This window comes from Euleptes europaea, chromosome 6 (assembly GCF_029931775.1).
Source record: "Euleptes europaea isolate rEulEur1 chromosome 6, rEulEur1.hap1, whole genome shotgun sequence".
NCBI lineage: Eukaryota > Metazoa > Chordata > Lepidosauria > Squamata > Sphaerodactylidae > Euleptes > Euleptes europaea.
Window position 1 is genome coordinate 65,287,032 of NC_079317.1, and position 15,310 is coordinate 65,302,341.

The following is a 15,310-nucleotide window of genomic DNA, read 5'->3' on the forward strand; positions in this document are numbered from 1 at the left end:
AAGGCAAATGTGATTGGCTGCCCCAGATTAGTTTTTTTTTTCATAATCAGATTTTTTTTTCATAAAAGCTTTCAAAAACAAATCTCCCATTTGCCAATCTTCTTAGGCATTTATTGATATGCATAGATGCAATCATATTTCTTGTGGCAGGAAAGGCAGGGAAATATACCTTAGCCATCATCCAGTATTTTGAGAGACAATATAGTGCTGCTTATGCAAAATCACATCCAAACACTCCCAAATAATTTGTACCTCTGGTAATAAGCACATATGGTTGCACAAATGGAAACAGGACTGTTTTGGAATACTATCCATCCTTATTTATATCACAGTAAATAAGGAATATGACCTGACCTGGATGGCACAGGCTAGCCTGATCTTGTCAGATCTCAGGAGCTAAGTGGGATCAGTCCTGGTTAGTACTTGGGTGGGAGACCACCAAGGTATACCAGTGCCTCTATGCAGAGGAAGGCAATGGCAAACCACCTCTGTTAGTCTCTTGCCTTGAAAACTCTACTGGGTTGGCAATTACTGGTAGATGGCACTTTACACACACACACACACACACACACGGAATATATTATGACTTATGGGTTGATTTTATTCATATCACATATCAAAGCAATGTAACTAAAAAGTAATAAATATGCTTAAGAATAATAATTATGTAGTTGCTTCCTTAATTTTTATTATGGCTTGAGTTGTAGCTTGGAGGGACTGTCAAGCAATCAATGTAATGAATACATAGTTTGGGATCATTTATCATGCCTAGTCAAGATGTCTTCCCCCAAGATTGTACTGCTGTTTTCATAGACTTGGGTTTGAATGTGGTGAAAATACATTTATTTACACAAACAGGGAAGCCGTCGTTTGAACGATTGCTCTGTGGATTGTATTGGGTGGGTCTTGGATGGCATTTACCATGCAGTTAATGGAGCCCAGTGCCACATTTCTTCCCACTCCCACCCTGCTTGGGGCATTTTGGGATATTGTTGTTACTATTACTAATAGTTAGGAGATGAAAAGCTCATCCACTGGTATGGCTGCATTGAGAGACCATGCATTTATTGCATGGTAGGACACATCATGAAAGCTATTCCTGACTCTGTACAACCATTTTAGGAATCTTTCATTTTAAATGTATTTGAATATATGTAGCTCTGCTAAAGCTTTGGCTTTCCACTTTCCTATACCGGACTGCACTCCTGACCTAGTTCGTTTAAAGGGACAAGCAGCAGTACAGCTGTCTCCCCCTAGCAAAACTATCCATTACTTGTGAATGGCAATCATGTGGTTTTCTTTGGAGACTCTCTCACTGATTGTTTGGATAAGCTCTAGGTTGGATGACTAATTATTATTTAGTTAATAGTGATTAATTATAATTTACTCTAAGCATTCATTTTTAAGATTTTATAAATTATGATGAGCATGGTCTTTTGCTACAGCATTCTATAGGTTTTTCAGAGCCAGTGAAATCTACCCTGTTCATGTCTGATCATTACTACAGGGACGGGAGTTTCCTGACAAACAGAGAAGAGTGGGATAGAATCTGGCTAGACCTGGCTGAATACTTCCTCTGCTTTGATTATGAGGGCTGAACAGGCCTCACTTATACTAAGCTTAGGTTCATCATCTGAAATAGTTCTGATTCCTCTCTTGTCCTAAGAAGTAAACCTAAGAAAATCAAAATAGTTGGTTTTTATACCCGCTTTTCTCTACCTTTAAGGAGTTTCAAAGCGGCTTACAATCACCTTCCCTTCCCCTCCCCACAACAGACACCCTGTGAGGTAGGTGGGGCTGAGAGAGTTCGGAGAGAACTGTGACTGGCTCAAGGTCACCCAGCAGGCTTCATGTGGAGGAGTAGGGAAACAAACCTGGTTCACCCAATTAGAGTCATGTGGAGGAGTGGGGTATCAAACACTGGTGAGGCCTGTTCAGCTCTCATAATCAAAGCAGAGAAAGTATTCAGATAGTCTAGCCAGATTCTGTCCTAGTGTTCCTGGCAGTGCTCCTTGCCAGGAACCTCCCTTCCCTGTAGTAAAGATCAGACATGAACAGGGCAGATTTCACTGGCCCTGAAAAACCCATAGAATGCCAGATTAGAGTCCGTCGCTTTTATCCACTACACCAAGCTGCTTTGGGTCCCCATTGGGGTGAAAAGCGAGATACAAATAAAGTAAATAAAATCAATCAATAAAATAAATTTTCTTGGGCACTATAACACTGTCTTCTTTTCCAGATTAATACTCTTTAGCTAGAATACTGAATTTATCTGTTGCACTCTTCCGCCATGACTTGAAACTGATTTCATCCCTTGGTTTAATTTTATCCCTATGCTAATGCAGTCATTGAATTGTATTTCAGTATCATCTTGCTCTCCTTGGTACAGATCTTTCCAACCATTCATTATGACACATTTGTTCATTTAGGAGCTTTGCTCTGTTTCAGTCCTTAATTCATCTTCCATGTTGCTATAACTAATTCCCCCCCACACACACACACACACCATTCTACTGCTTATTCATGCAGTGTTTGAGTATTCAAGTGTCCTATTGACTTTAGTAGTCAAGCTGTCTCTTGTGCAGGTTCCAAAGCGGTTGTCCGTAGCTGTTGTTCGGCTTCTAACTCACAACGTTCTTGACGGCAGTTGCTTGTGTTCCCCTTGAGTCACTGCATAGCTTTCTTTTTAATTCGATTTCACTCGTTGCCTCTAAAATCAACTTGAAGTGTTTTCCCGGTTGTAATATTCAAATGAGTACAAATATTGTACGCAGGAATGGCTGTGACCTATTCATTGCTCAGCAGTGATAGATCTGGTAATAATGTGCTTGCGATTCTGGCTGTGCTGTACTTTGTAACACCCGGAGTTTAATTGAAAATACACTCTGACCTTGGTTTTGTTCACTGGGCATAGAAAGGACATAATTGCTGTGAAGCTGCTGAGAGACATTATTTCAAAATGTCATATTGCTAATTTTGGCTTTACAAGTCCCTCCTACGGAAAGAAAATCCCCAAATCCCAATGTAAAAAAAAAAAATGTTGCTGTTACATAAAATTAATAAAATAAGTAATCCCTCCAAATCCCCCCCAAAAAACTCTTCTTATTTCTCTGTACCTGTTTGTTGCATCCAAAATACCACAATGGTATAATAATTATGGTATAATAATGGTATAATAATTGCATTTATCCTACAAATCTAATGCTCATTCATAATTACATAAACAGCTTGTAAACTGCAGACCACAAAAACGTCTGCACTCCACTTGTACCTTCAATGGGTTTCCATAGTTACCAGGAACAAGCTATAGGTAGCATTTGCTGGACACTGAGCTTGTCACACATCCTTGTGGTCTTTCATTCACTATAGCGGTTTGCTTCTTGCTCTATTCCCATAGGCTAGGATGAACTGTGAGGATGTGGCATTAATAAAATTATGGAATTTGAGTCTTGAATAGGTTTGAATAAATTAGGGCTTGAATAAATACATTTTAGCAGTTCTTTCTGGAATGTGCTGGAAATACCTTTCTGACAATCACCTGGGGTGTCTTCTCATTGTTCATCGCATCCTTCATTACCAGTTCACCCTCACAGAAATTCTAAGCACCAACAAAAGTATGAATCTCTAAGAATCAGTTTCCCACTTTGTTTTTGACATGACTGTTGCTACGTGCAGCTTACCTGAAGGCGGACTTGTTTCCAGATATTGTTTGTTTGCTTTTTTCCCCCAGTTTCCACAAGAAGAATTGGCTTCATAACTCAGGTTCAAACCTTCAGTTTATGTAGTATTATTCTGCATACTTTATAGTCCATATATTTATAGTATGTTTATTTATTTTCTCAAGATTCAGAATGAGAACCTGCAAGTATCCCAACAATTTAATGACAATTGTTTATTTAAAAAAAACCCAAATCTGAATCCATAGCTCCCTTTAAGTACAGAGGTGTTGCAATTCACTCATTACCAAATGAAGTATTTCTGGCATGAGAATGCTACACTCATAATACACTGATCTGATGTAGATATATATCTCCAGTAAGCATTCAATTCAATTCAATTCAAGACCTTTATTGGCATACAATACAATAAATGATCCATACAAATGATGAACTCCAGTAAGCATGTGGGGGTTATAAATTCTGTGTTCTGAATAAATATTTGGAACAAGGCTTCTGTTAGAGCAGTTTCAGATCTTCCTTTATTTCATCTCTGTATTTCTCTTGGGGTGTAATCTTTGAGAATAAGGAAGCCAAAAACAGTAGAAAGCCAGGAGATCAATGCCCCTCAAGAATTACTGAACTGAGGCTTAGATAGCCCAAGAATTAATGATCCATTAGAAGACCTTGTATCATTAAGCAACTGCTTTCTATCTCATCCTGGTCAGTAGAGATTACAAGTTAGCAATACTTGATTTAAAGTGTCTTGGCTAGATTGCTTTGAGTTAGAAATGTAATTAATTTCCTAGAGGTCACACTAAGTGGTTTTAATTTGCCCCACCATTTAAACCAAGGGATTTCAATAGAAATAGTTGCTGCTGCTTGATGCCAACACAAAGGAAATAGCATGCCATCCTGTGGCCGAATCCAAGTTGAGTCATGGGGGAATTGGATGGTTTTGGACAAATTGTTTCATGACCTTGGAAATAATGTCCTCATCTCATTCTCATCTTGACAATGAATAGAGCACTGTTGAACTGTTTGAGGATAAAATAAGAGTTTTAAAATCACCTCCTATACTAAAGGCTGACATAAATTGGGCAGAACCCTCATGGTTTGTTTGTTTTTCTGTCAAGTCACAGCTGATTTATGGTGACCCTGTGGGCTTTTCAAGGCAAGAGACATTCAGAAGTGATTTGCCATAGCTTGACTCCTCTTTAGGCCTGGTTAAAATCAATAGGTCACAAGCGTTAGTGCATTTAAATTCTATTCATTTGCATTTGATGAGACATCATACTTCATTCAAAATATTTTCTCACTACATCGGAAGGACTTCCGTATTCTAGGTATCAGGACAGGCCAGCATCTAATACTAACTGCAAATATTTCAGGCTGCTTGATATCTGATATTGTGATAGCTCTCAGGACAAATGTAGTCCTCTGAAAGTATCTACCTGATTACCAAGTTGTTCATCTGGATAGCAAAGTGGTTAGCAGAAAGTGGCAATTGCAGTACTAAAATCTGGAAATGTGATATTTGAGGGACAGGTTTAGTTGCTGGTCCACTTCCCCTAGCTGTATCTCAGAATTGCTTGCTGATCCCTAGTGTTGCCAAGTGCCAGGTGGTGGCGAGCAAACCCCCACCAATCCACCTGGCTACCCGCCGACCAGCTGCTCCATCACTTCCAGTTTACACTCTGAAGCACTGCATTGCAAGTGGCCAGTTACCACTCAAACTCCCAGTTTACCACTCCCAGTTTGAGTGGTAAAAGGCCCCTTGCGATGCAGCACTTCCAAGTGTAACTGCATCATAAGGGGCCTTTTACCACTTAAACTCCAAGTCTGAGTGGTAAACATCCCCTTGTGATGTGTTTTACACCTGGAAGTGCTGCATTGCAATGGGCCTTTTACCACTCAAACTCCCAGTTTGAGTGGTAAAGGCCCCTTGCGATTCAGTCCCATTGCTGGACTGATTCAGCACTTCCAGGTGTAAACAGGAACTGATGGAGCACTTCCAGGCACATGCAAACCCCCCCACCTCCACTCCAAAAACCTCCCGCCGAAGGAGAAGGGGGACCTGGTAAGCCTACTGATCCCAGGCCTTTGATATTTTTAATATTTCAGGGACATTGCAGATCCCAGACCTTCTCACCACTGCCAGTTGTTATGCACCATTTTTGTTTCCTACAGAATCTCAAAATGTCGCTTGAACTTCTAAAGATATCCGTTTTCTCAATAAAAGTTACTAGGAACTGATCTTTAGCCACAGCTCTAATCTCATAGTTTGTTGCTCCATACAGATTAGATGTCTTTCAGGCCAAGACATAACCTATTGTCTTGTTAGGAATCATTAAGAGGCTCCAACCATTTAGGCACTCTTCTACCTATTTTCTTTATAATGTTAGCTGTTGGATAGGGATGCCAGTCTCCAGGTTGAACCTGAAGATCCTCCAGAATTACAGATCATTTCTAGACAACAGAGATCAGCTCCCCTGGAGAAAATGGATGCTTTGGAGGGTGGAGTCTATGACACTGTATCCCACTGAGGTCCCTGTCTTTCCCAGCTCCACCCCAAAATCTCCAGGAGTTTCCCAACTTTGAGCTAACTACCCTACCTATGCTCTCCGGTGGCTAGGGGGGATCTTGCAACCCTACTGTTGAGTGCTACATTTGGTATACTTCTGATTCTCTTTTCCTTTCAAATGATCATATGACGTAAGGGAGGGGGACAATTCTTTTCACTCCTGAAATCTTGTGAATTTCTCAGATGTCATGGATATTTCTAGCTTTCATAATGTTTGTTCCCCCAGGACTGATCTTTGATATCCCAGGAACGCCTTCTGGGATGCTGGGACACCTCTCGGGATGCCGGCACGAGCTTTTACGGTGGTGGGATGCTGGCGGAAGGCCCCGTTGGCGTCCCGGGATGGTGCTGCCACGGCAGCGGCTGGCAACCCACCGGCGTCTAGGCCACTAACGCCAGCGTAAGTTGCTCAGATGCCGGGGGGGGGGGCGAACACTGCTGCAGTGCCTTCCTGGCCTCCTAAGAGCTTTCGCTCAGGCATGTGCTGATAGGGTCCTTGTGGATTTTTTAAAAAGCTACAACTGCTTCTAAAATGGCATCAGCAGCTGTAGGATGGACCGTTGCCTGCCATCACCTGTAGTTGGCTCTATGGCCTTTTATGTAAAGCTATTACCCTCGCTGTCACCCACTGACTGCTTCAGGGCTTTGCTTTGATTATGCATGCCTTTTCTGGCCATCAGAGGTACCTTGCTCTCTCCACACGTTTTTGCACATTTCCCCTATGTTTTCTGGTTGCTGTTTCAGCCAGCATCCAGAAAACACAGGCACAACACGCAGAAATGTGCAGGGAGAGCGACCTATGACGGTTGGAAAAGTCATGCATAATCAAAACAAAGTCCTGAAGCAGTGGGGGGGGGGGGACCTGAGGAAACAGCCATGCATAAAAAGCCTATGTCCTACAGAGTTTAACAAGGAATGTCACAATCATTAAATCAGTTTTGCTTTTTAGTGGCATGACCCCTTATATAGACTGTATTTATAGTAACATGGTATCATGGTTACTATGCAGTATAGTTGAGACTTGGGGAGTGCACTTCTTCAGTGTCTTGTTTACCTCTTGGTGGGATTACAAGAGATTCAGCCATCTATTACAGAACATTTTAAAAGGGATGAAGAACTCAGCAGCATGATGGAGCTTTGCTGAAAGAGAAATATAAATATACTTTCCCAAGACTGCTCTGATACTAACCAGTTGGCTAGATTATCTTTTATGTTACATTACAGTTTATATAGAACTGAAATAGCATAATTAAGAGATGATTTTGTTTCAGTGTTTCCTTTATCTGTTTTATTATCATGAGCGAATGTGATTCATTATTCAGGAGGAGGCCTTAGGGAATAAAGGGTAAGCAAAACAAAGCAAAAAGACAGATGAGCAACAAGCAAGGTTCTTTGGTTGTCTTGCCTCTCTGCCAATGTTTCAAAAGAAAGCTTCGTATTGTATGTCATTCAGTTCCTAAATTCACCCGCAGTATACAAATATAGGAAATCTGATTCTCCGCATCAAGCAATGTTTGCCACAGCGTAGCTCCATATTGGATTCTATCCAACACACATTTATTTATTTTTTTACTTGATTTATAGCCTGCCTTTCTCACTGATACTTAAGGTGGATTATAAAATATATTTTTTTAAAATGCAAGCAGACAGCAAAAGACTTCCAATGAACAATATAATAGAGCGAAGATTTTAATATTAGAAGACAATGCAGACCAAAAAACTCCCAAAAGTCTAAAACATGAAAGATGATAAACAATGCAGAAATTGATTAGAAATCAGAAAATAAGATAATACATACAATAAATACTACATAATAGATTGCAGTTTTATACCCTGATAAACTACACCCCTATTTCGTTCATAAAATTACCCTCCTGAATATTTCTGTTTTACATAGGCCTGCCAGCATGAGTCTGGCAAGTGACAAGAGACTCATTGTTGGGGGAGAGGCCTTCTCTCCTGTGATGTACTGATATCACCAAATGCAATGATGTAGGGCCTGGCAACCAGTGGGACTTAAGGGGCAGGGACATGGGGGGCCGTCATCAGTGAAAGAGTGACTTCACATCTGACCAAAAGCAGATGTGATGTCATGCAATTGTCCTGACAACTATTTTTTTTTAATTTCCCCCCACTTTGAGTGGTAGAAGGAAACAAGAGGTGGGGGCAGGGGATTCCCACACCCATTGCGGGACTGACAGCTGTGCGATGATGTCCCTGCTGGTGCAACTAGAAGTGACATTATCATAAAACCAGCAACACTCTAGCATTCAGCCAAAACTCGCTGAATCCAACAATACACCCCCTTCCTCCTCCCAATTTGTTTCTCACTTCCCAGTTGAGTGGCAGGGAGAATAGCCAGTGGGGACCAAGAGTTTGGTAGGAGATGTGAAATCCCTAGTTTTACACATTCTGTAAAACGACAGAAAGATGGGAGCACCTTCCTTACCTTCTCAGGGGGCCACCACAGCAAAGAAAGCTCATGTGTGGGCTTTTGTTGAGAGAGTTAAGGCAGTGTAGACATGCCCGTATATGGTTGGCTTGGGTTCTCAAAGTAAATATCTTCATACTTCTATGAGGAAATGGAGATACGTATGTGAACTTGGAGGGAGAAATGCTGCTCTTATCATTCGTTAATGATTGCTCCATCCTATGATTGCATGTCTGAAGCAGCTTTCACAACCACTGACCGAATCATTGTACCACTTGAAACCCCTCTCAAGCACAGACCAATTTTCAATGAAAACTATTCACACGTGGAAATAACTGGGCAATAAATCAGTGAGCAATGATTTATCAAGGGGTGTGCATGTATATGCAAATCATATATTATACTGATAGCCCTTACATGGCCTGACCCATGAAAAACAAAGCTGAACTCAAACACACTGGCCTAGTACTTTGTCTGGGTAGATAATCCTGTTCTTGAGAGGGTGTGTGAGAGAGAAAGAGAGAGAACTGGAAATGGTACTCTATTAAAGAATTAGACAAGGACAGTTGGGGTCCCTTCATCTCTTTTTCAGCTTTGTAGTGTTGACCTTCCCTTTCTTGTTGTAATCCTTTGTTTTAACCACTAGTATTTGTCATTTTCCTTGAAGTCCTCATTGTGCCCAGGAAAAAATCTTAACCATTTCCATGTTAATGCAATAAACTAGTGTCAAATGTGCACAAGTAAATTCATAAATATATATGATCTGATTATAAAACTGGTCTTTTTTTCTACATGGATTGCAATGTGAAGAATAATCTATTTTTGGCTTGTTTTTTTCAAACTATACAGTTTTTTTGTTACTACAAAATGAAACAATTTGGAGTTCAAAATAGAAAACCTTTGGCTGATAGTATTTTTGTTCTACTAAATGCATGTATTATGCATTTGTATGCTCTGGGTTATAAATGTGCTTTGAGCTTGCTGTAATTTATAAGACTTCACTTTTGGCTGATTTATAGGAAATTTCATTAATCTCTACAGCACAGGGACCTTGCAGTGAGCAGCAGATTGAAAATGAACCCTAGGCTGGGTTTTTTTAGGAGTACCAGAAATGAATCAGCACTGAGAGACTTTGAATGGTAATGATCATTTGCAGAGTCGAAAGGTCTTTTTTCACTTACACTAAGATCTGAAGGAAACATTTTTGGAGGTAACAGTAAAATTGCCAGTCCTGCAGCTAGGGGAGATATATTTCTTTTCTTCATTTAAATAGCCATTCTTTATTCCTGTGTTCAGCACACATTTACTAATGAGAGTTTTTTTTTTAATTGCTATGGCCAAATACGAGGATAGAGGAGAGTGTATCGGGAAATCAGATGAGTCTGCTTAATGGCAAGAGAGAGCTGATGCTCAGCAGTTCACAGAAGCCTCTTTTTATCTACTTTCCTGAAATAAGCAAACAATAAGCATTTTTTGTCAGCCTCTGTGTACAATAGTAAAAGCTTTCCTTACACCATTGCCTCAGTTCTACACTGTATCCCATTGGTGGCCATCCCTTGGTGCAGCTGCCACAGGAGGCCCAAGCAACTAGGATTTGGGGTACTGAAGACAGTAGTAGAGGAGTCAAGCCAAGGCTAATTATTTGGGTTGTCAGGTCTCTCTCCACCACCAGTGGGAGGTTTTTTGGGTGGAGCCTGAGGAGGGCAGGGTTTGGGGAGGGCTTTCCATGCCATAGAATCCAATTGCCAAAGCGGCCATTTTCCTAGATTAACTGATCTCTATCGGCTGGAGATCAGTTGTAATAGCAGGAGATCTCCAGCTAGTACCTGGAGGTTTGGAAATTAGCACAGAAACGAAAGATGTAACAAAGTGCAAAAGATATATTAATATGCTACACAATTATACAATGATAGACTATAACACTCTAATATAACAACTATATCTATCCTAAACTATGCAATGAATCACCACAATTGACATAAAAGTCACAATGGTACAAAGTTCAAAGTCTCCGTACAGGTAAGGTGGTGGAATATTCACAAAAGTGAGATATAATGTTGATATGTCAATATATTCTTCTTATTCTCTAGGATCCTTTACCAAGGAATCTGAGCAGGAGAAATATCATCCAGAAGGGGATACTGCTGTTTCGGAGTCTTCAACAGTCCCACTTCGGATCCCACTTCTGGGACTGTTGAAGACTCCGAAACGGCCGTATCCCCTTCTGGATGATTTCTCCTGCTCAGATTCCTTGGTGAAGGATCCTAGAGAATAAGAAGAATATATTGACATATCAACATTATATCTCACTTTTGTGAATATTCCACCACCTTACCTGTACGGAGACTTTGAACTTTGTACCATTGTGACTTTTATGTCAATTGTGGTGATTCATTGCCCTTTAGTTTAGGATAGATACAGTTGTTATATTAGAGCGTTATAGTCTATCATTGTATAATTGTGTAGCATATTAATATACCTTTTGCACTTTGTTACATCTTTCGTTTCTGTGCTAATTTCCAAATCTTCGTGATACTTGCACAGTGGTGTCTATTTTTCCAGCAGTACCTGGAGGTTGGCAACCCTACTGGTTCTATATTAGCCAGTCCAGTCCTTAAGGAACTGCCATGATGCCATGGCCCATCTGTTGCATTCCAGTGTTTTCTCTGGGTTTCTCCAGGGTTTTTCCCACTTTAACCTTATTTGAGGTAGGGATTTTTTTAATTAAAATGTAACTGCAGTGCTGTCTGTCCTATCTGAACAGTTGAAACACTTGACACCTCCTAGAGCTGCTGTCCTTTTAAAATCCTTCTCCTTCCAGTCTCATTAGCTACTTCCTGTTTTCTGCTGACTGTCCCTTTATCATAGCATTCCTATATAAAACGATTAATTATCTTTGGGTAAGGGGAGTACCTTAATGATTTTCCTCTTAAAGTGATCGCAAGTCAGGTTACTGATCTTGGATGTTCATTTGTTATTAGCATTATTTTATAGCGGTGTTATTATGACAATAAGAAAATAAAATTCTGAGTCCTGATTTTAGCTTGTTTAAAGCAAGTGGGGGAAGTAACTAAAGCACAAGGGCTAATAATTTACCTTTCCTTTTACTTTCCTTTTATCCCTTAGAAGCTCCTTGATCCATTGACCTTGAGCAGTATATAACTAGTGTTTGAGGGATATAAGGACTGAAACAAATCTTGCTACTGACAATGTAGCCTTGGGATTCCTATCGCTTAGTAGAAAAGACATTATGTCAGACACAGAGGCATTAGATTTGTAAGTTAAAAGTCTTAACTCAAATGATCTTCAACTGTATTGTGTACATTCTGTGTTCTGAAGGCTACTATTATGAGTGCCCTATTTTTTTTAAGCTTTACTATAAATTGATGCTAAATTTCAATTACTGGTTTCTGCGTTATATAACTGAGAATGAAATGGGCTAAAATAAACCCAAGATTCTTACTAACTTTATACAAAGTAAAGAGAAAGAGAGAGAAAGAGAGTGAAATCTCTTTAATTTTAATTACTTTTAACTAGTTATAACACACAATTCTCAGTGCCCTAAATATATTGCCAACTGTATCTATAATCTCTATGTAAATCATATTCAGATAGCAATGGACACCCCTCCCTGAGTTCAATTGAGAATTTTACTCAGAAACCGCACTATTTTGAAAGGGGAAAAATGAGAAACAGCTTGATATATTGTAAATATTGAATTTTTAATCTAATTCTTTTAAAGTAAATCATACATAGGAAACTGTAGATGTGGAATTGTGTGTTTTAATATTGGGGACTAATATAATACTTAGTTTTCTCCCCCTCCCTTTTTTTCTTTCAGACTATTGGAGCTCCTGAAGGACCAACACCAAACAAATTATGAATGTTGAACAAGATGACCTTACATCCACAGCAGATAATGATAGGTCCTAGGTTTAACAGGGCCTTATTTGACCCCTTGCTTGTGGTGCTACTGGCTCTTCAACTTCTTGTGGTGGCTGGTTTGGTTAGAGCTCAGACTTGCCCTTCTGTCTGTTCCTGTAGTAATCAATTCAGCAAAGTAATTTGTGTGAGGAAGAATCTGAGAGAGGTCCCTGATGCCATCTCGACCAATACACGGTTATTGAATCTCCATGAGAACCAGATCCAAATCATTAAGGTGAATAGTTTCAAACACCTGAGGCATCTAGAAGTCTTACAGTTGAGCAGGAATCACATTAGAACAATAGAAATAGGGGCTTTCAATGGTCTGGCTAATCTCAATACTTTGGAACTCTTTGACAATCGTCTTAGCACCATTCCAAATGGGGCTTTTGTATACCTGTCAAAACTAAAGGAGCTTTGGTTGCGAAACAACCCTATCGAGAGTATCCCTTCTTATGCTTTTAATAGAATCCCTTCTCTGCGAAGGTTGGATTTGGGGGAATTAAAAAGGCTTTCATATATCTCAGAAGGTGCCTTTGAAGGTCTTTCCAATTTGAGGTATTTGAACCTTGCTATGTGTAACCTTCGGGAGATCCCTAACCTCACGCCACTTGTAAAACTGGATGAGCTAGATCTTTCTGGGAACCACTTAACTTCTATCAAGCCAGGGTCCTTTCAAGGGTTAATGCACCTTCAAAAACTGTGGCTGATTCAATCCCAGATTCAAGTGATTGAAAGGAATGCCTTTGATAACCTTCAGTCGCTAGTAGAGATCAACCTGGCCCATAACAATCTAACACTACTGCCTCATGACCTCTTCACACCTCTTCGTCTAGAAAGGATCCACCTGCATCACAACCCTTGGAACTGCAACTGTGATATCCTGTGGCTCAGCTGGTGGATTAAAGACAAAGCACCCTCCAACACTGCATGCTGTGCCCGTTGCAACACTCCTCCTAGCTTGAAAGGAAGGTACATCGGCGAGCTGGACCTGAATTACTTTACGTGCTATGCTCCTGTAATTGTGGAACCACCAACAGACCTCAACGTCACCGAAGGCATGGCTGCGGAGCTGAAATGCCGCGCATCGACATCCCTGACCTCTATATCTTGGATTACTCCTAATGGGTCTGTTATAACACATGGGGCTTATAGGGTTCGGATTTCTGTGCTTAGTGATGGCACGTTAAATTTTACGAGGGTGACTGCGCAAGACACAGGCTTGTATACGTGCTTGGTGAGTAACTCTGTTGGGAATACTACAGCTTCTGCCACACTCAATGTAACTGCACAGGAGTGTATTACTTACTTTTCCACCATCACAGTAGAAACTGTGGAACCTTCTCAGGATGAGGCACGGACCACAGAGCAGGTTTGGCCCACGCCAGTCATCGAATGGGACACCACCAATACAACAACCTCTCTCACACCACAGAGCACAAGGTCGACAGAAAAAACATTCACCATCCCTGTGACAGATTCAAGCAATGGGATTCCAGGCATAGATGAAGTTATGAAGACTACCAAAATCATAATTGGTTGTTTTGTGGCAATCACTCTAATGGCAGCAGTGATGCTGGTCATTTTCTACAAAATGAGAAAACAGCATCACCGACAAAATCACCACGCTCCAACACGAACTGTAGAGATCATTAATGTGGATGATGAGCTTACAGGTGATACACCTATAGAAAGTCATTTGCCCATGCCAGCAATAGAGCATGAGCACCTAAATCACTATAACTCTTACAAATCTCCTTTCAACCACACAACAACAGTTAACACAATAAATTCAATACACAGTTCAGTGCATGAACCATTATTGATCCGAATGAACTCGAAAGACAATGTGCAAGAGACTCAGATTTAAAACATTTACAAATTTAAAGGGGGAATTTAAAACAAAAAAGACAGTTTGTTTAAAAAAAATGACACAAATGACTGGGCTAAATCTACTGTTTCAAAAAAAAGTGTCTTTACAAAAAAGAAATTTATTTATTAAAAATTCTATTGTGCGCGAAGCAGACAAAATTATGTGTATTCCTCAGAACCTCTTTTTGCTGCACTTATTTACCCTACTTCTTTCCTGACCCTTTCTTCTCCCCCGTCCTAATCCCATTTGCCATATTTTTTCATAGAATAACTTGATTCTCTAAAGAACTGGTCTAGGAATTTTTGTAAGAATTCTGTTAACGCTTTGGGAATTTTTATGGTGAATTCTAGTGGTGAGATTCGGTCTATTTTGTCTTTTTTCATTTTATTTTCTTCTCATGCCCTCTTTGAAATGGTTCAACAGGGAAACGGATGTTAGCAGTAGATTCATAAGAACTATCAAGAAACAGCAACAAAAATAACAAATATTTTCTTTTAATTTTTTCACATAATGACCTGTTCTGTATTTCCTGGAATTTCCTGAAAGGACCATTCTGTGGAAGAAGAAACAAAAATCCAAGAAATTAATTTTCATGTGAGCATCTATAAAACCCATGATCTTTTAAACAATTCTAGAACCAGGATTTGTAGTTCATACACTAAAAATAAGATTATAAATAAAATATTGTTGTTTTTTTCTGTACTTGGACACCGCTCATTTTTAGTGTGGCTTTAAGTGTTAAAAGGTGGTATTTTTTCCCTGCAATGTTGGTTCCTCCATTTAAAACAAGAATCTTTTTAATAAGGGTATTCACTGAATGTTCTAAATTTTAACAGGAAGTA

The 15,310-nt window shown here is 39.9% G+C and overlaps 1 protein-coding gene across 1 annotated transcript in view; it reads left to right on the forward strand.

The window, feature by feature from the left end:
* LRRC4C (leucine rich repeat containing 4C) overlaps positions 1 to 15,161 on the forward strand; it is a 122,025-nt gene extending 106,864 nt beyond the window's left edge. Inside the window, exon 2 of the mRNA XM_056851061.1 lies at positions 12,513 to 15,161. Coding sequence (XP_056707039.1) covers positions 12,555 to 14,465 — 1,911 coding nt within the window. The 5' untranslated portion in view covers positions 12,513 to 12,554 and the 3' untranslated portion in view covers positions 14,466 to 15,161. The remainder of the gene's footprint in view (positions 1 to 12,512) is intronic.
* The last annotated feature ends 149 nt before the right edge of the window (positions 15,162 to 15,310 follow it).